Genomic DNA, 25980 nt, shown 5'->3' on the forward strand with positions numbered 1-25980 from the left:
AAAACCGAGAACGGCGGAAACGTTCTGGGGCGGAGGACATCATGTAATGTATCACAACAAATGTAACGTAGTAAATAAGCAACAACATCATCCATTGCATTAATAGTATAATTTTAGTTACAATTGTTTTATTTCATAGTACAAGACAACAAGATAACTAATCAAAATAAAAGACAAGTCTTGACTGCTCCGTCTTCTCTAAACCTCGCATCGGTACCTGTCTATTTGTAACCTGAGAATACAAGTCATTTTGAAAGTGTAGGTCAGCATTTAAGCTGGTGAGTTCATAAGTATTTAATGTCATTGCTTTGATTAGTTGTTATGAAAGACTGGTGAATGATTGATGAAACATTTAGTATAAGTATGAAAAACTCTAGAAAATCCCTTATTTCCTACTAGTATAAAAGTAGTCTTCTACCAAGACTCGAATGTTTTGAAAGTACGCATCACTCGAAAATGTGACGGTTTTTCCATGTTTAACTATTATTAGTTAGTCCCTTAAGTATACCTGCAATGGTATCAACCTAAAACATCCGTTGATTGTTCATTTACCTCTGTTGCTAACAACCGTGTTTAGGAATAGTTAGTCCCTTATGTATACCTGCGATGGTATCAACCTAAAATATCCGTAGATTGTTCATTTACCTTTGTAGCTAACAGTGGTTCTCGGAATGGTTAGTCCCTCAATGTATCCCTTGGTACTAGGATATAATGTCCATTCTATCTCGTCGATGATGTGATTGTATCACAAGGTAAAGATAGAAAGGTGAACTATATAACAGTATCTAGACATCTAACATGTAATAGTAATTTGCCATATAATGTCTATGTAAAAGTATTCATGTATAAGTATTCATGTAAGAGTATTCTTTCATATAGCATGTAGTCTAGACTCATGAATGAACTGACTCCGGTGTAATTTCTTGTAGTAGGGATAATGTTTTGTTTACTCTAAACTATTCCTATAATAGTTTACTAGAATGTAATTGATGAGTGTCCAAGTAGGTTTATACACCCTTGCTACCCAAGAGTATCGGAACTAAATTAACTGATGGAACATTTATGAACATATATGTATACATGATATATAACTAATATTTAAACGACCTTCGGAGGAGTACCCGATATCCCACCAGACCACATCCAAATCGAGGAAAAGGAAATAGGGTGGATAGCCTTCCTAAGTCTTTTAAACATTTCTTATATAACTATACATATAGAGGCATGAAATTTATAATATAAAAGCATAAAGAAGTTTTGTAAATCCGTTGAAAAGTCTAATAACGAATTTGTTACTTGATGTCAGTTTATAAAATGATTGAAAGTATTTTGTTTGATAAGACAGTTTAAGTACACGGAAAACCACTGTATGAAAACACCTTTCTAACCGAGTTTGAAAGGAAGCTTAGAGTGTGTAAGATAGTTTGATAACGAGCTTTAATCATGTAAAAATGTTTAAGAAAGTCATTTGAAGTAGTATGTTTAGTAGAACTGTTAAACTTGTAGTAAATCCATTTGTATACTAGTTATAAATCACATATGATTCCGTTGATGAAAAGCGTATAATGAACTTTATTATATAACACACGATAATAATCGAGTATTTAACTTGTATTCCCCCCTTAAAATCATATAAAAGTATTTATAAAACATTTAAAAGTGTAGTTTATAGGGGTATGAACTCACTTGATTGAAATGGTTGATTTGAAGTAGTCGAGAGAAGAATCGAGCAGAACTTCGACAGGAAGAGTTGAAAACGTGGGAAAATCTCGGGATTCTCAGGAAACTCGGGAACACAAAACCTTCCTTCGGGACTTGAAGGTGAAAACCGGGGATTTGGGAGGGTCTTGGGGGCTTAAACGCAGAGTTTCAGCGCGAGAAAGAAGGGAATTGAGCAACTTTGGTCGGCACCCTCGCATCCTTTATATAGGGGCTGGAGGGCACACGTACGCAGGGCGTACTCCCGTACGCGGCGCGTACGGGACGTCATCGCTGACCGCATCCTCGGTCGGAGCATTAGGCGACGTGGACGAACCGGAGACTAGCATCCAAGTACGCCGGGCGTACGACGATACGCTGGGCGTACGAGGGATCGGACCGCTGACTCGTTCTTCGGATAATACCGGGTTTTAATTAAATTTATATTTTAATTAATTAGCAAACCTCAAAAATTCATATCTTTCTCATACAAACTCCGTTTTCGACGTTCTTTATATCCACACGAAGGTGAGACTACGATCTACAACTTTCGTTTAGACTCGATCGGCTAGTTTTGATTTTATTTTTAATATTATATTTTTAATAGGTCGGGACAGGAAAAGTCCGTTAAAGTTCCATAACTTCTTCATCCGATGTCCGTTTTCGTCAGACTTTTTACCGTTGCGCTAGTATTGTTGAGCCCTTCGAGTCTCATTTAGATTGTGTCGGCCAAAAGTCTCTCGATCTCTATTTCGAGTTTTTAGCTGTCTACTGTTATATCTATAACTTAGAAAAATCACAACTTCTTCATACGAAGTCAGATTTGGACGTTCTTTTTATGTACGTTTAGGGTTTGATGATATCTAAAACTTTCATTTAGATACCTAAGGCCAAAAACTATTGTATTGAAACTTTGCATTTTACGTTTATCAGTATTGCCGGTTTTGCCGAGAATCTTCGGTTGGTCATAACTTCTTCGTTATAACTCGGATTTTAGGGTTCTTCATATGTACGAAAACCTTGATACGATTCCTACTACTTTATTTAACCCATATAAGGTTTTAGAAAAGTTTAATTTTTACCTATATTTGACTGATGTTATATTTCATTGTCTCGAAATATCGGGTTGTCACATCATCCCCCCGTTAGAGGGAATTTCTTCCTGAAATTAGAGTTTAAGCAGAATTGATACTACGCTATGGATAGAAGTTTAATTTGATCTTTGCGTTCCTAAGTGAATTCAAATCCTCGCATAACCTTCCAGTGAACCTTTCACTATCGGGGAACGACTTTGTTTCTTTCGTTTGCCTTACTGGAGTGATAAGTCTTCTTGGTCGAATGGATGTTGGATGTTTTGTGGACTGTGAAATTAGTACACCTTGTACCCTACAAGTAGTGTCTCCAGATCTTCAGAGTGATTATCACTGCTCCTGACTCAAGATCATGTGTTGTATAGTTAACTTCCTGTGTCTTAAGCTGTCTTGAGGCATAGGCAGTGACCTTTCCTCTTGCATAAGAACACAACCTAGTCATACTGGTTATGAAGTCAAAACCTTGTGGTCGATTAGATGTCCTGAAGATCTAAAATAAGGTATGGTTACTCATGAATTAAGGGAAAAGGATAGGTACTTTTGTTCTATCTGTCTTCCTTGTCCCAATCGACAGAAAGGGCATTTGTTGGGCTTCTAAGTTTCTTTTCATGGCAGCACGATCACTCGTAGTCTTGGGAAGTCTCCGTCCTGGAGTTCATAGTAGAACCCATACCAGGTTCATCAATCATAGTCTCGGGTATTTGAGCCGTATATAAATAGGCTTGAAACTGTGGGTCTTTGGATTGAACTTGACGTACTACACGAGTTGTACTTCGGGGCGGTTTGTTGAATTTTTCTTCGGAAATGATGAGAAACAATAAGTGCTCTATGCACGAGTACTTTCGTATTCTGGAATGACGGCTTTGCTAGAAAGAAAATTTTGGAGGAAGAGATGTACGCATGAAGCTGTTTTTGTGAGGATCAAATTGAATCAAGTCATATGATAATGTCGGAATCATAAGGAAACTTAAAGACATTAGATTTGAACGTAAGATGTTTACAGACAAAACACAACCGTGCAACTATCAACAGAGTTACAACACTTTAGACTACTATAAGACTATTATTGCGAATAAGGTATACTACAAAAAGTAAGTATACGCAGTACGAGCATCCCTATACCGACGGGATCCCGCAAAAGATAAGAGTCTAGTTGCACTAGTTTTAAACATGTTTTAAAAAGACATACATAATACTGATGATTGGAAGTGAACGTATACTATAGTAGGTTCTTTCGTTGCTTCTTTCTATTCTGAGGTCAAACTCCTCCGGATTCGCCGTCGTCCTTCTCTGTTGGACAGTCCCTCTTGAAGTGTCCCATTACGCCACATAGATGGCATATTCGAGAGATTTCGACATTGGTGTTTGAAGTAATGTGTTGGTTCCGAGGCCGGCAGCAATTGGTAGTTTGTCCGTTCTTGTTGCATTTAAAGCAGTGTAATGGACGACAACTACCCAGATGATGGAAGCCGCACTTATTGCATTTCGGTACGTTTCCGGCATACTGCCTAGCTGGTGTAGGGACAATTGGGATACCAGAAGGGATGGTAGTAGGATGTACAGATGTCATGGCTGCGAAGGTTGCCACTTGTTGTTGTCTTTTGCTCGCCCCTTGGAGTGATTTTCCTTTAGCTTTAGCCCAGAACTTTCGTTTGTTATTCTTGGGCTTGGGATTCGGGGTTTCGTGGTAGTTTGTTACCCGTTGAGGTATTTGATTGTTACTTGGATTGGAGTTATTGTTAACAATCCCGCTAACATTCGCGTTGTTAGCGTTAAGGTGGGTCAGAACAGCTGACACGGCAGTCGAGACCGCAGCTTGAAAGGTAGCTGCATCAATCTGAAGAGTTGGTGTTTGGTTGATGGGTTGATCGTTTTTCTTTGGCGACATGATTCTGTTACATGGAAAGAAAATGAATTTGTGAGTGGGAATGGTTGAACCTGGATGTACTTTGATCGCTTAAGTAAAGAGTAGAAGTATGTTCTTGAAGTTTTGACCTACATCTCTATGATGCAGTCCTAGTACAGATTAGAAGTATGATCATGATAGTTTAACCTACATCCCTATGATGCAGTCCTAGTTCAGAGTAGAAGTATGTTTGTAGAATGGTCTTTAAATGTTTATCGTTCAAGCCGAGGTATTATAGGTTGGTGGATAAAATGATCCAACCTTTAAAAGAGGCTTCAAAAATGATTTTGGAGTTAAATTACCATAGTCCAATAACTTGACTAGATGGGTTTTAGATAGACTCCAATAGTAGTAAAATGAAGGTATTTGAACAAAGAGTAACACGGAAGTTAGTCGACTTTCGATAACATTGATGTTTAAGATATAATAGGTTTGGGGAAATTGACCTTGTTGTAGGTCATACATCATATTCGGAGTAGAAAAGTATTTAACAGCATAAAGACTTAACTAAAAGTACTTATAGTACAGGGTAGTCACATAAAAAGTACTACACAGAACATAGATAGGAACACGGTTGTTTAAAACAAAGAAGGAAGTAAGGTATCTCCTACTGGCGACGGTCACCCCTATGGTGAACCCTTAGTTTGGTTAGTTGGTGTTTCATATCAAGTAGGTATCTTTCGTACACCCTCTGGCGTACTTGGAGCTCTATAACTTCGGCTCGAGGTTCAGCTAGTGCTTGTAGCAGGGTCTCATGGTTTCTCTCTGATCTCTCACTAGTGATCAAGGTGATTGGTCCGAATGGTATGCATTCTTGCATTGGCATTAACCTCTTTGATACGTTAAAAAGTGATCCTGCTCTGAATTTCGTTTTGGGAAACTCTACGGATTATGATCTGTAGAACTCTATCTGCTGAGATTCCTTCACTTGAGTGGTAGAAGCTTCGGTATCCATTAAACGGCATAGGTTGATCTTGCTCTTCACTCCATGTTTCCAAGCATTCTACCCAAGGAGGCGTCGGGCCATGAAGAGCTGGGCGAGGGTTAGGGTTTGAATTGGGAGCTACTAGGGGTAGATTCTCATCCTCGGGTTCGGAGTTATCATCATCTGAAAGGTCTTCAGCATGGTGATCATTCAAAAGGGAGTGGATGATCATTCTCTGGTTCTTCTCTGAACCATCCAACACTACCTTAGTTCGGGAAGTACGGGTTGTCGTGGGGATGGAGTCCAGCTATGTTTTCTATGCGAGAATTTAAGGGTAAGAGAATAATTATTAGACGAACTATCTAGATAATTATTTAGAAAACTTTCATTAGTTACATCGCTGTTTGTGAAGTGCATACCAGCTATGTGTAATTTAACAGGATAGACCTTCGAATAAGTGACCTTAACTCCGTATTCACACAGAATAGGGGTGAAGTAAAATTTTCAAAGATTCTAAGTCTATAACATCCTAATTACATATAGTCTTTGTGTATCCACTAAGCAACTATCAACTTAGTGATGAAGATCCCGTTTTAGTTCTCAAGTATAAAGTACTTATAGTAACACCAAATACTCCTATAGTATTTTAATTTTAATGTTATGTTCTATTGCTCTCATTGAGGTAGCGTTGGTAAGATTTTAGCATTGTTGCAACTACCCAATTTAAACTTAGGCACATGCTAGTCAACCCTCGGATAATATAGGTGATCAGGCTATATCTTCCCAGTTTTGACCATATGTCTCTAAGCCCACTTGTGTTGCCCAACAATCGTAATTCTTTTGTACTGTCCTAGTGACACTGGTTTTAGTATGAATGCAGGCACGTATACTTACTTAAATATTTTATTATTTAAAGTATAAACTCTAAATCAGAGTATTTTTAATCCCATTGTATTTATAGTTAGTATATCTTTTATGGGTTGATATACTCAATTCACTATAAACCTGGCTCTGATACCAATCTGTCACACCCCAAAACCGAGAATGGCGGAAACGTTCTGGGGCGGAGGACGTCATGTAATATATCACAACAAATGTAAAGTAGTAAACAAGAAACAACATCATCCATTGCATTAATAGTATAATTTTAGTTACAATTGTTTTCTTTCATAGTACAAGACAACAAGATAACTAATCAAAATAAAAGACAACTCTTGACTGCTCCGTCTTCTCTAAACCTCACATCGGTACCTGTCTATTTGTAACCTGAGAATACAAGTCATTTTGAAAGTGTAGGTCAGCATTTAAGCTGGTGAGTTCATAAGTATTTAATATCATTGCTTTGATTAGTTGTTATGAAAGACTGGTGAATGATTGATGAAACATTTAGTATAAGTATGAAAAACTCTAGAAAATCCCTTATTTCCTACTAGTATAAAAGTAGTCTTCTACCAAGACTCGAATGTTTTGAAAGTACGCATCACTTGAAAATGTGACGGTTTTTCCCTGTTTAACTATTATTAGTTAGTCCCTTAAGTATACCTGCAATGGTGTCAACCTAAAACATCTGTAGATTGTTCATTTACCTCTGTTGCTAACAGCCGGGTTTAGGAATAGTTAGTCCCTTATGTATACCTGCGATGGTATCAACCTAAAACATCCGTAGATTGTTCATTTACCTCTGTAGCTAACAGTGGTTCTCGGAATGGTTAGTCCCTCAAAGTATCCCTTGGTACTAGGATATAATGTCCATTCTATCTCGTCAATTATGTGATTGTATCACAAGGTAAAGATAGAAAGGCGAACTATATAACAGTATCTAGACATCTAACATGTAATAGTAATTTGCCATATAATGTCTATGTAAAAGTATTCATGTATAAGTATTCATGTAAGAGTATTCTTTCATATAGCATGTAGTCTAGACTCATGAATGAACTGACTCCGGTGTAATTTCTTGTAGTAGGGATAATGTTTTGTTTACTCTAAACTATTCCTATAATAGTTTACTAGAATGTAATTGATGAGTGTCCAAGTAGGTTTATACACCCTTGCTACCCAAGAGTATCGGAACTAAATTAACTGATGGAACATTTATGACCATATGTGTATACATGATATATAACTAATATTTAAACGAACTTCGGAGGAGTACCCGATATCCCACCAGACCACATCCAAATCGAGGAAAAGGAAATAGGGTGGATAGCCTTCCTAAGTCTTTTAAACATTTCTTATATAACTATACATATAGAGGCATGCAATTTATAATATAAAAGCATAAAGAAGTTTTGTAAATCCGTTGAAAAGTCTAATAACGAATTTGTGACTTGATTTCAGTTTATAAAATGATTGAAAGTATTTTGTTTGATAAGACAGTTTAAGTACACGGAAAACCACTGTTTGAAAACACCTTTGTAACCGAGTTTGAAAGGAAGCTTACAGTGTGTAAGACAGTTTGATAATGAGCTTTAATCATGTAAAAACGTTTAAGAAAGTCATTTGAAGTAGTATGTTTAGTAGAACTGTTAAACTTGTAGTAAATCCATTTGTATACTAGTTATAAATCACATATGATTCCGTTGATGAAAAGCGTATAATGAACTTTATTATATAACACACGATAATAATCGAGTATTTAACTTGTATTCCCCCCTTAAAATCATATAAAAGTATTTATAAAACATTTAAAAGTGTAGTTTATAGGGGTACGAACTCACTTGATTGAAATGGTTGATTTGAAGTAGTCGAGAGAAGAATCGAGCAGAACTTCGACCAGAAGAGTTGAAAACGTGGGAAAATCTCGGGATTCTCGGGAATCTCGGGAACACAAAACCTTCCTTCGGGACTTGAAGGTGAAAACCGGGGTTTGGGAGGGTCTTGGGGGCTTAAACGCAGAGTTTCGGCGTGAGAAAGAATGGAATTGAGCAACTTTAGCCGGCACCCTCGCATCCTTTATATAGGGGCTGGAGGGCACACGTACGCGGGGCGTACTCCCGTACGCGGCGCGTACGGGACGTCATCGCTGGCCGCATCCTCGGTCGGAGCATTGGGCGATGTGGACGAACTGGAGCCTAGCATCCAAGTACGCCGGGCATACAACGGTACGTTGGGCGTACGAGGGATCGGACCGCTGACTCGTTCTTCGGATAATACCGGGTTTTAATTAAATTTATATTTTAATTAATTAGCAAACTTCAAAAATTCATATCTTTCTCATACAAACTCCGTTTTCGACATTCTTTATATCCACGCGAAGGTGAGACTACGATCTACAACTTTCGTTTAGACTCCGTCGGCTAGTTTTGATTTTATTTTTAATTTTATATTTTTAATAGGTCGGGAAAGGAAAAGTCTGTTAAAGTTTCATAACTTCTTCATCCGATGTCCGTTTTCGTCAGACTTTTTACCGTTGCGCTAGTATTGTTGAGCCCTTCGATTCTCATTTAGATTGTGTCGGTCAAAAGTCTGTCGATCTTTATTTCAAGTTTTTAGCTGTCTACTGTTATATCTATAACTTAGAAAAATCACAACTTCTTCATACGAAGTCAGATTTGGACGTTCTTTTTATGTACGTTTACGGTTTGATGATATCTAAAACTTTCATTTAGATACCTAAGGCCCAAAACTATTGTATTGAAACTTCACGTTTTACGTTTATCAGTATTGCCGGTTTTGCCGAGAATCTTCGGTTGGTCATAACTTCTTCGTTCTAACTCGGATTTTAGGGTTCTTCATATGTACGAAAACCTTGATACAATTCCTACTACTTTATTTAACCCATATAAGGTTTTAGGAAAGTTTAATTTTTACCTATATTTGACTGATGTTATATTTAATTGTCTCGAAATATCGGGTTGTCACACTTCTACTCCGTAATAGAACTGCATCATAGGGATGTGGGTCAAACCTTCGAGAGCATACTTCTACTCTATAGGTGAACAGTCGAAATACATCTAGGTTCAATTACAGCCCTTACTAGGAATTCTAGTTCATCAAGAAGGATTAGTAAGAATGTTATTTGTTATGATTTCCTCACTTATACATTTCCCAGTTATATATAACGAAGACTTGGTAGACAATAGAATGTGAGATTTCTAACCTAGTTTCTTTTCCTCGTTGGGATATGAAACTGAAGTAGAATCACACATTTTACTATCCGCCCAGTCTTGGTTATATCATAATGTGTATAAGCTAAGTTTTCATGTATAATAACTTATCTCTTAGTCAGAATCAAAATAATATAGAGCCAACCTTAGTCACTCACAAACTCCTTGTCTTTCGTATTACAAAATCATGTCATCATCCGGAAATAGTCAGCCGAACAATGAAGCCCCTATCCTTCATATCGACGCTGCAACATTTCAAGCCGCGGTAACAGTTGTCGTGACAGCTGTCCTTACAAACCTCAACACTAACAACGCAATCACGACTGACAAGGGAATTGAAAATTTCGATTGTTGTATCGATCCAGGAAGCCAACAAAGGACAACAGTCACGGACATACAAAGTCGTAAAACCGAGAAGAGGAAACAAAATCGCCGAGCTCAAAAGGACCGTCAACGATCCCAAAGACTTGCCATGCAACAGCAACAAGTGGCAACTCCTACCCCTTCAGCAACGGCACGACCAATTCCTCAAATCCCTGGCATCGGGAAAAACCCTGCACACAAGGCTGATGGTAAAACCGAACCCCATAAAAGGAAAGTTTCGAAGTGGATGAACGAGGAGGGCACCCGTGTCCACGTAACTCTAACTAAACACCTCACTTCCACCACCAATGCTAGTGCAAGCCAGATATGTCACCAATACGGCGAGATTGGACACCTCAGAAATGACTGTCCAATCATAAAGAACTCCGGTACAGACGGGAGGATACTAAGGATCACTACCGCAGGAGAAACTACTCAAGGCCTCGTTAAAAATATCTAAAGCATTCGTTGTAACAGACTTATAAACTACTTAAAACTAGTGCAACTAGAGTCTTATCTTTTGCGAGACCCCGTCCATTAAGGGACCCTCGTGTTGCTTGTACTTATCTTTTGTAGTATACCTAGTTCGCAACAATAGTCTTGCAGTAAATCTATAGTACTGTAACTCTGTTAAAAGCTGCACAGTGGTGTTTTGTCTATAACGCCTTTATGATCAAATCTAGTGCTTTTATTACCAAGTGACTTCGATTTTTTTTCTTCATACGGCTAGAATACTAACCAAGGACCTGGATTCACTTGAGAGCATGAGAATCAATCGATTAGGAAGTATCCCCACTTTTTTGGCTCGATTATTCATGCTTACTCCATGCCTAAATTCAAATTTCGGGACGAAATTCCCTCTAACGGGGGGATGATGTGACAACCGTCAAATTCTGGTCAATTCAACGTCAAATAAAGTCAACAGGTCAAACCGGTCAACTCAGCTAACCCTTGCGTTTTAGGGCTTACGTTATGTATTTACTAAACAACTCCCTATTATAATGAGAGATCATAAATCAAAAAGTGCGAACATCTAGATCTCCTTAACCTAAAACTGTGGTACGTGGCGAGCCAAACCGATAAAACAATGTTGCATACTCATCGGGAGTGTGTATGATCCTTAAACAAGGCTTAACAGAGTTTACAAACCTTGCATTGCGAAGTCGGACACTCACAAATGCCACACATGAAACCTCTCTCAATCGTTTTCACTCTATCTATTCTTATCAAAAATCTCTCCCAAATCTCTCTAACAATGTCAAATCTCTCCCAAATATCGCGTTGTATGAGAAATCTCTCCAAGTATGTGAAATCTATCCCAAATATCTCTTTGTATGAGAAATCTCTCCAAGTATGTGAAATCTCTCCCAAATATCTCTTTGTATAAGAAATCTCTCCAAGTATGTGAAATCTCTCCCAAATCTCTCTCAAAAGTTTTCGTAACTTTTTGAAGTCATTTGGGTCATTCCGACCCTTAACCGGGTCAAAAACGGCTTAAAACGGGGTAAAAACGAGTAAAATAGGCTTAAGGACCCGAAACCCTCTTATAAGAGGCGAAACCTCTTAGAACCGAACCTTCTAAGAACCAAAACCAGTAGGACCGAAATGAGGAGACCCGAACCCGAGCCCAGGTGGAACCAAGCCCTAGCCCAGGAGGAATCGAACCTGAAGGCTACTGTTCATTCGGCTCATTTCGGGTCTGACCACCTTCGCCTCTTATCTCCGGACCGAGCCTTCCCTTCACTTCCTCGCCTCCTCTCGCTTCCTCGCCTCCCTTCGTTTCCGGCTCAACATCAGCAAGGACCGCACCTCGGCCTAGGGACCGAACCTCAGCCTAGGACCGAGAGGTCTCGCTGGAAATGCTTTTCTTCCCGGTTTTCGCATAGTTTTGCGTTTAAGGCCCGTTTTTAATTATTTTAATGCGGGATTTTCACCTAAAATTATATTTTAACATAATGAACCCTAAATATTCACAATTTAATCATATTTTCATGAAAATCTTTATTTAAATAATAAAAGTTAGTGGGTAAAGTACAAAGAGGTGGAGTGTTGACTTTGCTTAACCTTATGACACAAGCAACCACTCCCACACCCACTCTATGACCAACCACACCTTCTCACCTTACCTAAGTCACTTCAATGTCCCTTACACTCAAATTCCACTCAATCCCACGTTTTTAGAGCAGGAACAAAACACCCTCTCTCCTCATTTCTCTCATTTGCTCTCATTTCACTAAGTATCAAACACTACTTTTCTCTCAAACTTTTTCTCCACCAAATTCGAGATTCAAGGCTGATTTTCAAGTGTTCTTCCACTCTTAGTAAGTATAATTAATCCTCCTTATGATTATTTCACTTCATTCTACTCAAATCATTGATTTCTTACACAAACTCCATAACTATGATGTTAGATTCTCAAAAATCTTCAAGGCACATCTCCACACGATTTTTCTACAATTTATGATGATTTTTACAAAACAACCTGTCTTTTCAAACACAAATCCGGACCAGTCTGTGAATATGAGCATTTTAAGACAAGTTAAAGGCTTCCAAAAATCATGATAAAAATTATGAGTAAACTAGACTCATTTTAGGAACTCTCAGAATTTACGGATCTAGTTTTCGATTTCGTATGATTTTTCTATGATTTTTCTATAACAGTGCAGAAAGATTAAGGATTAGTTAACATCTTCTAACTATCAAAACACTTTGTAACATGTTGAGCAAAGTGTTAAGTCTTTGTTGACTTCATATATTACATGTATTTCTTGTTATGATAAATTTGTATAATAGGAAATTACTTACTGAATTTATAAGAATCCTCCATCATAATCATTAGTACAAAACAAAGCAAGTTAAACATAGCTATATTGTACTATACATTTGACTTACAAAGAATGGGATTCTTAAACACCACAAAGAAACATATTAAACTATAATAGGTATAGTTAGGGTACATATACATTTCAAACATTTTAATAAACTATAATAGGTCTAGTTTATGATCATTTACATAACACACTCGTACAAAAAGGAAGGGTACAAATACAAAGTGTCAGATTTATATACAAAAGGGGGTACAAATACAAAGTACCAGGTTTTTATACAAAAAGGGGTACAAATACAAAGTGTCGGGTTTATATACAAAAAGGGGTACAAATACAAAGTGTCGGGTTTATATACAAAAAGGGGTACAAATACAAAGTGCCGGTTTTTATACAAAAGGGGGTACAAATACAAAGTACCGGGTTTTTATACAAAAGGGGGTATAAATACAAAGTACCGGGTTTTTATACGAAAAGGGGTACAAATACAAAGTGTTGGGTTTATACACAAAAGGGGTACAAATACAAAGTACCGGGTTTTTATACAAAAAGGGGTACAAATACAAAGTGTCGGGTCTTTATACAAAAAGGGGGTACCGATACAAAGTACCAGGTTCACTTAAAATAGTTATTATGATATTAAAACTATATTTCATCTAGAATCGTTAGACTTCAACTATAATCGCTGAGCGTATATGTTTGAGTCATATAAGAATTTAGTCTTGATTGGCTTAGAATTGTTGGTGCCCGCCTCACCTCCTGTTCCTCCTTGGGTTGTGGACCTAGGGCAGACCCACTATATTCAACGTTTTATCTAATTTAAACCTTATATAACTTATATACGCTGGACGATTATAGAGGAACTCTACGGGTCATTCTAGGGTTCATTAATGCATCATATAGGAATATTTCTATTCACTCTTAACTAAGAAAATATTGGATTTTCTAGAAATCAAACTATATCGATTTTACAAGGAAAACGGTTTCTACTTCAAACAAACCTCTTATGAACTCACCAACTTAATTATTGACACTTTTTCAAAACTACTTGTATTCTCAGGAAATCAATGAAACAGGAAAACTTCAGCGCTTTGAGGATGGGACGTTAAACCGTCAACAATTTACTTTTGTCATCATAATGTAATTGATTTTGAAACATGTAAACATATACTTTGGTGTAACTTTTTCAATTATATTTATGATGGTTGTATTTACTTTGAGAACTATTATACACGTTGTTGTGATACTGCACATGAAGTCCTCCACCCCCGAACGTTTCTGCCATTCTTGGTTTGGTGGTGTGACAGTTGTCGGTATTCAACATCATGTTTGATTAGGTGGTGGCATTTGAAGGCAACAATTTTCGAGGGTGGTGGTAGCAATGGTTGTTGTTTTCGGTGGTGTAAAGGTAAGAAACAAGTGGAGTAGAGGTTTGGTTTTGTGATGGGCGACCAGTGTTCCCAGTGAAGTGGTTCATGGTGAATGTGGTGTTTAGGGAAAAAAAATGGTTGATGGTTCTGTGAATAGGGGAGGCTACAAAAAAAAAAAAAAAAAAAAAAAAAAAAAAGGTCGGGTTTTGACTGTAAGGGGTGTGCTCCGGTGATGGTTGGCCGAAAATGGTGGATCAATCGTTTTTCAAGAGTTAGCAGAAGTGGTAGGAAGAGAGATGAGCAAAAGGAAGGTGGGGGTAGGGTGGTAGTGATGTTGGGTTTATTTTCTTTTATTTCTAAATTAATAATAATTTTATAACATTTAAATTAATTGGAAAAGGAATACTAAATAATAGTCATTTTATAACTCATAAGGGATGAAGCTTGCAAATTCAAACTTGCGAGAGATGAAGCATGCAACTTTTAACAAAACAAGGAATGATCCGAGTTAATTTTTGAAAATAGATACTAAACGTGGTTTCTGACACCAAATACGAGGGACAATTGGTGTAATTTACCGTTTCTATTGTAATGAAAATGTATTAAGTACAAAAACAAATTATAAATAACATCAAACATCATCGTTAATTTATACAATCCCAAACAGAAGTACGTTTTTTTTTTTTTACACAATTTGTTTAAAGGTCAGTTTATTGGAGTAATACGTTTTCTTTAGCAAATGCTTCAAGCACCCTTTTCTGCATTCATCTTCCATTAAATCGTAAGTTATACTTCTGCCATCCCAATGAAAAATGTTCACTTAACACTATGGACTCGTTTGTTTAAACTAAATATAATATCAACTGGAGTTATGATTTACTCCCACCTCTCCAAAAAAGGGCTACATTTTGAGATTGATATTCCAGATTAAAATTATTACTTTCAAGTACTTGTACAAAATGATTGGCAATTCTTTTTGGCATATTCCAAATTGATTCAAGCACTTGGAAAACACATGCGGCTTTTAGTAGTGAAGCCTAATATAACAGCTTATAAAGAGAGGGACTCAGGGACTCAAAACAATAGTTATATTTCATACACATTCCTTCTTCACCACAAGGAAAAAGGCCATTACCGGCGACAAAAGTCGCCGGTAAAAGTCCCAAATGTCGCCGGTACTGATAATAGCGGCGACGCGTCGCCGGTAATGAGTCGCCGGTAGTGACTCGTCGCTATTGATCAGTTTGTCGCCGCTAAAGATAATAGTCGCCGCTATTAGTATGTCGCCGCTACTGGCAATTGTCGCCGCTAATAATGTTGTCGCCGGGAATGACATATGTCGCCGGTAATAGTGTCGCCGGCAAAAGTGTCGCCGGTAATGATAACTGTCGCCGGTAATTTGTTTTCAATTTTTTTTTTAAATAACGATTTTCGTTGCTGGTGATAATATCGCAGGTAAAAGTGTTGCCGGTGATAATATCACAGGTAAAAGTGTCGCCGGTAATAACAATATTCGATTAAATATCAAAACCAATAGTGTCGACGCTAATTACAAAACAAACATCCTATTAAATATCAAACATAATAGTGTCAAACAAACATCCTATTACAAACAAACATCCAATATACAATTAAATATCAAAAGTCATACTATCCGAGTAGCAAAACAACAAAATTTTTACATTCTACTAAGTAGCAAAACGAGACAACATATGCAAATAAAACTCATTCCTTACATACCCTCATCGCTGTTCCCATCGTTTCCTTGATTGTTTTGGGATTGAAAAAACGAATAAAGCTCATCCCTACATGCCAGGTCGGCGAGCATTGCACGGAGATTTTCCAACTACATAATTAATAACAATATATATAAAATTATAAGTTAGATCGTCAAACATAAACAAAGTACATTGCTATATTTTCCAACTACATAATTAATAACGAAAACTATCAAAATACATTATTATTTTTAAAGTAAGATAGAAAACCAAAGTACATTGCTATATTTTGCACTTGGGACAAAAACTAAATTACCAAAATTTTTAGCAAATAACCACCACAAAACCAAAACTACCAAATCAACATGCATTTTACGATGCTAAAGTAGATTGCTATTTTACCTGTGATGGTTGTGATGGTTGCGAAGGCTGTGGAATCGTCGGGAGACCAGAAGGTTTGCGGCCAATGCCTCTAATGTGGCCACGTCGCTCTCCTAATACTTTCTCGAACGTAGCTCTTTCTTGAGTTGGCGTAAACTCACTTTCACCTTGAGTTTGTTCTAGCAGCTCTTCAACTAACCGATTCTGTAACTCCCAAAAGTGAGTAACAATTAAGTATAAATAAACATTTAAATATATGATAAAATTATAATTAAATACTTACATATTGTTGTTCCGATTCAGCAGTAACAAATACACCATTCTTATCGGTATGAGCTTTGCGAAATGTTTCCACTCTCTTAAGGTTCTGTTTAAGTTTAAAAATTAGATTATATTTTAAATAAATAATTACATGTATCGTACGGTACCTTCTTATAGCAAGTACTGCTATACGAGCTCGAACCCCCACGATTCACAATTGTTTGCTTTTCACGGATGTTTACCCGGTTTACGAGTTAGTAGACGACCTTCTTATGCTCAGGATGTTTACCCGGTTTACGAGTTAGTAGACGACCTAGTTGCTCTTGTATGTCATCATTATTAAAGTGTCTCGGAGCGGGTCTTGTCTCTTCCATCCCATTAAAGTCCAACCTCTTTCTTAACGGATCATTAGCATCTAGGAAATGACGATGACCGATGTATACGACTTTGTTTGTTGCACGGTACGAAGGAGTGTCTTCATTGCAAGTAGCACATGCTCTATACCCTTACCCACTCCAACCCGATAAACTACTACGAGCTGGCCAATCGTTTATTGTCCACAACAACATAGCTCTCATCGTGAAGAATGTGTTTGTCGCCGCATCTTTAATACGTACGCCTGAGTTCCACAAATGTTTAAGCTCTTCCACCAACGGTCTAAGGAAAACATCCATATCCTTACCTGGAGCTTTCGGTCCTGGAATCAACAAAGTCAACATGAATGATGACTCTTTCATACAAAGCCAGGGTGGCAGATTGTATGTGGTGAGTATGACCGGCCATGTGCTATGTGGATTACACATGTTTCCAAATGGATTGAAACCGTTAGCTGAAAGACCTAGGCGTACGTTATGGGGTTCACTCGAGAAGTCGGGGTATTTTTTATCAAAATCTTGCCAATGTTCCCCATCAACAGGATGAATCATCACACCATCTTCTGAACGTCTGGTACTATGCCAAATCATATTTTTGGCAGTGTGCCTCGAACAATATAAACGTCGTAGTCTAGGGGTCACAGGAAAGTACCGTAACACCTTATGAGGTACTTTCTTACCCTTGGTGTTTTTATCGATCCATCGGCTCTCTTTACAAACGGGACAAACTTGCAATGAATCATGTTCTTTCCAAAAGAGACAACAATCGTTTTTACACACATGTATCGACTCATACCCCAGGCCAATAGACTTTAGTTTCTTCTTGGCTAGATAATGTGAAAGGGGAACCTTGTTGCCTTTGGGAAATGCTAATTGCAAGAGCTCAAGGAGTTGATCAAATAAACTATCAGTCCATTTGTTGTTCACCTTGATATGCATTAACTTTGCTAGAAACTCAAGGGAAGAAAAGATGCAACCAGTATACAATTGAGTTTCCATTTCTTCCAACAACTGTGCAAAATCATCATCCACACCGCTACCCCTTGTATTCGAGGTTCCTTCATCGAGGTTGGTATCATTTTCTCTCGACTCCCACATCACATCGTCGATTAAATCGGTCATTTCGTTACTTGGCAAGACGACGGGAGGAATAAAAGATTCACCATGATAGATCCAAATTTTGTACGCCTTACTGAAACCATTTATAAATATATGACGTTCAACTACAGTCGGGTACTTGAAGTAACGGTTATCACATTTTTCACACGCACATCTGATTTTACCATTACTATCAACGTGCAACTTCGACTTCTCAATAAAAGCTTTGAGTCCTGCTTGGAACTCGGGATGGTTTCGATATGGATTAGTAGTCCAGCTTTTATCAATAGACATGATGTTGCTGAAACATAATTTTGGGTTTAGAGTTTAGTATACAGAATTAACATTGTTTTTTTTCAATCCACATTTTTTTACATCTAAAATAATACAAAAATTAAGTAATAAAGAAATGAAAAAAATAAATTAAAAATTTTTATTTATGCATTTTTTTAATTAATTTTAATTAAAATTACTTGTAAGTTAGCTTGGGTAAAAACTAGAAGCTTTCTAGTTTTTGTATATAAGTTTTTAAACAATTTTATAGTTTTTTTTTTGTGTTTTTTTTTTTTTTTCAATTTATAAAAATAATGTATTTTTTTTCAATTATAGCATCCTACTTATAAGAAAACCACATACTTTTACATACATATTATGTTGTTGTGTTGTATTTTTTACCGTCGAGATTAAAATGTATATAAGTTTTTAAAGATTTTTATAATTTTTTTTGTGTTTTTTTTTCCAATTATAAGTTAACTATATAACTTATTGGTTAATTAATTTGGAGTTAGCTTGGGTAAAAACTAGAAGCTTTCTAGTTTTTGTATATAAGTTTTTAAACAATTTTATAGTTTTTTTTTTCAATTTATAAAAATAATGTATTTTTTTTTATTTCAATTATAGCATCCTACTTATACCAAAACCACATAGTTTTACATAATACATAAGAAGGTGAAATTCACATACTTTTACATACATATACCACATATACATCAAATACAAATACACACAAAATAACATCCTATTTAAACCAAATACACATAATTTCACATATATACATAATAACATCCTATTTATACCAAATACAAAAGTTTCACAATCATATATCACATTTATAACAAACATACATACATTCACATACACACAATAACATTCTACTTATAACAAATACATATAACTTCTACTAATATACCACATATACATCAAACACACATACATTGGAATATATATACCAAATTCACATATATTCAAACAAATACAAAATATACAATCCAATTTTCACATATGACAATTATCACATAATTTCACATATAAATACAACTTGAAGCTATACAACTAATTGCAATTAAATAACCACAAACAAAAAATTGAATAACTTGCTTCTAATCCAAAACAATACCACCAAAAACAAAAATATGAACAATTTATTATCATTCAATCACTACATAAAGCTACAAATAAAAATTCATACAAAATAAAAAAGAAATCATAAAAAAAAACTTACCTTTCTTCAACAAATGGAGGCACCTACAAATTGATCCCAAAGCTTTAACCACTTGCTTGGAACAATGCTTCTAATCCAAAACAACACCACCAAAAATAAAGAACATGAGCAATTTATTATCATTCATACAACACAAAAATGAAATCATCAAAATAAAACTTACCTTTCTTCAAGAAATGGAGGTAGAAATTGATCCCAAAGCTTTAACCACACCTAGGGACACTTGCTTGGAACAATGAGGGGAGAAATTTGCTTGAAAGAAGCAGATTGAAGAAGAAATCGGAAAAATGGTGAAGGAACTCAAAGCAAACAGAAAGGGAAATGAAGAAGGAACTGTAATCTGCGTGCGTTTTTTTTTTTTTATCTGGGATCATCAATAGCGGCGACACCTTTAGCGGCGACGCGAGGGTCAATACCGGCGACAATTGTTAATAGCGGCGACAAACTGGAGGGAAGGGTACCGCGTCATTTTTAGCAGACAATTAGCGGCGACTTTTTTAGAGTTTTAGCGGCGACATGCGTGTCGCCGGTATTAGGTTAGACCGGATAAGGCACCCCACCCGTTGGATTTGATATCTCATCGAACGGTTGAGATGCAATGTAGGGGGAAAGTGCGGATTCGGGTGACAACCCTTTAGCGGCGACACTTTTAGCGGCGACTATTGGCTTTACCGGCGACTCTAGCTAGAGTCGCCGGTAAAACCAATAGTCGCCGCTAATAGTATCGCCGCTAAAGGGTATATTTCTTGTAGAAGCCATCATAACAAGTTAACAATAACAAAATAATAATAATAATAATAATAATAATAATATCGAAACAAAACAAAAACTATTTGTTTATTCTATGAAATCCCATACCGACAGAGCCGTTCTCGTCTTCTGGAGGCGTAAAGGAGATTATGCCTACTCATCATCATAACAACTTCACGTACATTATACTAACCATTTCAATTGTATGAAAGATTTATAATAGTTTCAATTGTATGAACGTACGATTTAAAGCAGATAAATTAAATCCGACAAAGATATTTTCATTTGTAAGATTTTTATATATAACTTTAAGATGCAGATGAGAGCTAGATGGGCATGTGTCGTTTAATATTTTTCCAATTTTTTGTATAACTAGTAATTATAATATTTTGTCAACCCAAATCAAAAAAAATAAAATCAATTTTATAATTTACTTCCCATTTATAGATTTTGTTGACTCTCCCACTATGTTGACTCTCCTACCATCTATTATAAATATAAAGTTACACATTTAATGCTCCCATATATTTTTGTAATAACAAAAATAGTAGAACAATTACACTTCAATGTCAGCAGCTAGTCCAGCGGCTGCAGCCGGTGCTGGCCCTGGTGCCGCCGCATCACCGGCGATACATTGTTTGAAAAGCAGCGGAGGAAATAAAAAACTCTCAAATTGCCCGATCTTGCAGTCACTGCATCTTTCACGAAAATGACTTATGGAGGTGCAACAGTCGGTGGCAGCATGGAGGAGTTGGAAGTTCTGGGTGTTAAACTTCAGGAAAGATAATCGGAGACATGAGTAAACCTTGTGGATGGAAGCAACACACTGGAACTTTTTGAAGAAAGACAAGGAATCGTAGTGATGGGTAAGAGATGGCCATTTAAATAGTTCATCGAGTTCTTGGTCTAGGGTTTGCTCTGCCATGGCTATGGCGGAGGAAGCAAGAACCACCGCGAGAAAAATCTGAACCTTATTCATCTTCTCTTCGTTTTTGTTTGATTTGCGGTGGTGTTTGTTGATTTAAATAATGGGGAAATTGGACAGTTATATAGAGAAAGTGAGGGGGGTGGTCGGGTATATAGATGAAAAATTAACATATATGAGTTCATCAATTAATTGCGTCATTAATGGTGGATATTATGAAAATAAAATATAAAAATATGATATAATTATATATTAAAAATAAAAATAGCATAGACTAATTACAGAAATAGTTCTTTTCTTATATAAAAGAATTTCATCGATTTCTGTTTTTATTTGATAAGTTGTTTAAGTATTTTGACATTTAATATTTATTTAAATCAATCATATAATTAATAATTTGAAAGATAAATTTTCATCTTCAAAAAGTATATATATATATATATATATATATATATATATATATATATATATATATATATATATATATATATATATATATATATATATATATATATATATATATATATATATATATAACAGTTCATAATGAATTTTGGTTCTTAAGATATCTTTTATATATCAAGATATGTTGCATTGGATGTCTCAAGAGCACGATAAAATAATAATTCATGTGGTTTTTTTTTCTCAAAATTTAAATATTATAACTTGGAATAACATAAGGCTTTTAGATTTGCATAGGTTATACGTACAAATAAGTTATAAAAACTTCGATAATTTTGCAATCTAGGTTTAACCAATTGGATTTTTTAACCTTCTTGTGAAAGAAGATAATGTTGACCAATCTTTTTAACCAATTGGATTATTTACAAAACCATATATGATATAACAATCAAACACTTACCAACAAATATAATATTGACCAATCTTTTTAACCAATTGAATTATTTACAAACCGTATATGATATAACAATCAAACACTTACCAACATACATTGATTATTATAATTAAAGACTATGTTGTTTTTATCATATAGTTAATTCTGTTCAAATTTATATTGTAATTTACGAAATCATTATTTTATAAATTATTTATACATACATGATTATTATATATAAACCTGGTTTGTAAATTTATAATTAAAGACTATGTTGTTTTTATCATATAATTTATTTTATGTGTTAATTCTACTCAAATTTATATTGTATTTTACGAAATCATTATTTTATAAATTATTTATACATACAGAAAAGAAATCAAATAATCATATATATATATATATATATATATATATATATATATATATATATATATATATATATATATATATATATATATATATATCGAAACTAAATATCCTCATATTTTTATTCTTATAAATCATCCTACCAAATTAAATGGTAACATACGTCGTATTAGTATACCAAAATATTATTATATCTCATTAAATAAGTATTAAATGATAAATATATGGCTATTTAATTAGATATGAGGATTTGTAGAAACAAAAAATATAAAGATATTTAATTTCACACACACATACACACACAGACATATATATATATATATATATATATATATATATATATATATATATATATATATATATATAAATTTTCTTGAATCATTATAAACTTACATACAAAACTTATATCTTTGTAGTCAAATACATTTTTGCAAATCTTTGATTAGTCATTTCGATTAAAATTATCAATAGTATTTTTATTTCCCAACTCTGGTTTCGACGAATATTTACGTAATATAATATAAAATCAGGTATCCCAAATTACACCCAATTAATTACTCTAACATCCAAAATTTCAAACCAAAATTTTCATTTTTAAATTTATATAAAAACATTGTCATAAAAAATATCACAAGAAAATCACAAATGTCAAATACAGATCATCATCAAAATATCAAAGTGTCCAAATATATCTGGAATCATAAACTGCATGCGATTGTGTACAACGCGTTCGCCTTATCACGATCCTCAGAAATACCTAAAACATATTTAATTAATTATTGTAAGCACAAATCTTAGTGAATTCCCCACATACCACATACAACACATCACTAGATAAATAGCTATAGGTTATCAATAACTTTGGAGACTACCCGAAGTCTTAGTGGATAAACTGCACACCCTGTGTGTTATCAACAACCTTGGACACTACCCAAAATCTCAACACACAGTAACACATATCACAGTAATAACACATAGACTCAACTGGTCAACGCATATATTCTACTATACAAGTAAGAATAGTTAGGAGACTCACTTCGAATGGATGACTGATAAAACTCACACCCAATCTGTCGGAACTAGATTTTGCCTAATAATTATACCAATTAATCCTAATTAATAATTAAGGTAAGTTTCCATACTCCACTAATCCCAAGACAAGACTAATCCACATTTAGGGCATAAGACCATTTTGCCCCTTCTAAATCCCTCACAAATCCATCTAAGACACAATTGGTCAAAAGTCAATGAAAGTCAAAGGTCAGCACTCTAACCATTTTGCACGGTGTACACACCTCTACATTGGGCGTAGACTGCAAGGCAGGCTAGGATTGGGTTCGCAACTAGCTACGATGGGCGTAGCCAAAATTACGCACGACGTATGTGGCTTAAACCAAAACTCAACTTTTAATATCTTAATCATTAAGACATTTACTCCAACCTAAGATTTGACCCTTAGAGGGCGTTCTAATCCATAAAGTCTATGAATTTATACCTTTGAACGGCTAAAGAGAGCTTAATACCAAAACCCTTACATTTCCCTTCACTAGCTCCATAACTCATACATGGAAGAAAAGAAAGGACCAAGCTAACATTTTTATGACTCTAAGGACCATAAAACATTTGAATAGACAACTCATATGCTTTGGAGTATTCAATACTCACAAAGATCAAGGTTTTAGGACAAAAAAACATAAATTCAAGCCTAACAAGATGTAGCAAAACAAGCTCGAAGGTGTGAACTTTATAACTTCAAAAGATGATTAAACAAATGTAGATTATGGATCCAAAGGCTTGAATGCACGACCACTTCTTGAATGATTTTCCTTCACTACCAAGAACACTCAATGATCACTTTAAAGATTCAAATCTCACTCACAAGGGCTAGGGTTTTGATTTTAGGGTGTAAAGGAATGGAGGTTGGTCATAAGAAGGTCCAAGGGGATTAAAATGTTTAAATATGGGACACAAGCCTAAAAATTTTGAGTTAAAAAGGTGCACGGGTACGCCCAATGTAGTCACATGTACACCCAGCCTACTTTACCTTTGACCCTACATTAGTTGTTGACTTACGCACGCCATACAACCTTGTATGCCTAGTATAAGGGCCTTATATGAAAAAGTTTTAAATATCAAGGGTTGGAATGAAAATACCTAACATTGGGCATCATAATTCTTCCCCACTAGAATCCAACTTCGTCCTTGAATTTAGTCTCGGCGAACAGATTGTGATAATGCTCGTGCATCTTAGCCTCAGGCTCCCAAGTCTACTCAGAGCCTTTCCTATGTTGCCACTGAACTTTGACCAAGTTTAATACTTTGTTCCGCAAGAGCTTCTCCTTCTTATCCAAAATCGCCACCGGCCTCTCGATGTAATTCAGGCGACCATTGACCTTAAGGTCCTCTAAAGGGGCCACAGTTTTCTCATTGTGACAATCGTCAATCTTGAGTCAAGTCAAGTCATCAAGTCAAGCCGGTCAACTCTATTAAACCTTGTGTATTAGGGTTGGTGTTATGTTTGTATTGTATAACTTGCTATATTAATGGGAAAACATCACTAGAGAAAAGTTTTGTGTTAAAAATTTCCTAAGCCTTAGTACTAATCAGTGAATTAAACTGATGAAAACCATGTTGCATACTCATTGGGAATGTGTAAAATCCTTAAACAAGGCTTAACAGGGTTTACGAACCATGCATTGCGGTGCCGGACACTCACAACTGTCCCACATGGATCCTCTCTCAATCGTTTTCACTCTATCTCTGTTTATGTCAAATCTCTCCTAAATCTCTCCAAGTATGTGAAATCTCTCTCAAATATCTCTCTGTATGAGAAATCTCTCCAAGAATGTCAAATCTCTCCCAAATCTCTCTAAGTAGGTGAAATCTCTCTCAAATATCTCTCTATATGAGAAATCTCTCCAAGAATGTTAAATCTCTCCCAAATCCCTCCAAGTATGTGAAAACTCTCTCGAATATCTCTCTATATGAGAAATCTCTCCAAGAATGTTAAATCTCTCCCAAATCTCTCCACGTATGTGAAATCTCTCTCAAATATCTCTCTGTATGAGAAATCTCTCCAAGAATGTCAAATCTCTCCCAAATCCCTCCAAGTATGTGAAAACTCTCGCAAATATCTCTTTGTATGAGAAATCTCTCCAAGAATGTCAAATCTCTCCCAAATCTCTCCAAGTGTGAGAAATCTCTCCCAAATCTCTCTCAAAAGTTTCCCGTAACTTTTTGGAATCATTGGGGTCATTCCGGCCCTTAACCGGGTCAAAAACGGCTTAAAACGGGGCGAAAACGAGAAAAATAGGCTTTAGGAACCGAAACCGGAATGAGAGGCTTCTTAGGACCAGAGACCGAGCCTCTGGTGGCTAAGAGAACAGAGGCCGAGCCTCTGGCGGCTAAGAGAACCAAGACCGAACCTCGCCCAGGAGGAACCGAAACCGAGAACAAGAAGCAAGAACCGAAACTACTGTTC

At 35.8% G+C, this 25980-nt stretch overlaps 1 protein-coding gene and 1 long non-coding RNA gene across 2 annotated transcripts; both read right to left on the bottom strand.

Moving 5' to 3' along the window:
* Positions 1-16424: 16424 nt before the first annotated feature.
* LOC145034030 (uncharacterized) lies at positions 16425-16872 on the bottom strand. Its single transcript, XR_013677842.1, has 3 exons — positions 16815-16872; positions 16670-16753; positions 16425-16590 (listed from the first exon to the last, which is right to left on the bottom strand). It is a non-coding gene; the product is annotated as an uncharacterized LOC145034030 (long non-coding RNA).
* Positions 16873-17153: 281 nt separating this feature from the next.
* On the bottom strand, positions 17154-18413 carry LOC145036152 (uncharacterized). Its single transcript, XM_078984623.1, has one exon. The coding sequence runs from the start codon at positions 18411-18413 to the stop codon at positions 17154-17156; it is 1260 nt and encodes a 419-aa protein (XP_078840749.1).
* Positions 18414-25980: the final 7567 nt, after the last annotated feature.

Source organism: Lactuca saligna, chromosome 3, assembly GCF_052625555.1.
Source record: "Lactuca saligna cultivar CGN05327 chromosome 3, ASM5262555v1, whole genome shotgun sequence".
NCBI classification, from domain to species: Eukaryota; Viridiplantae; Streptophyta; class Magnoliopsida; order Asterales; family Asteraceae; genus Lactuca; species Lactuca saligna.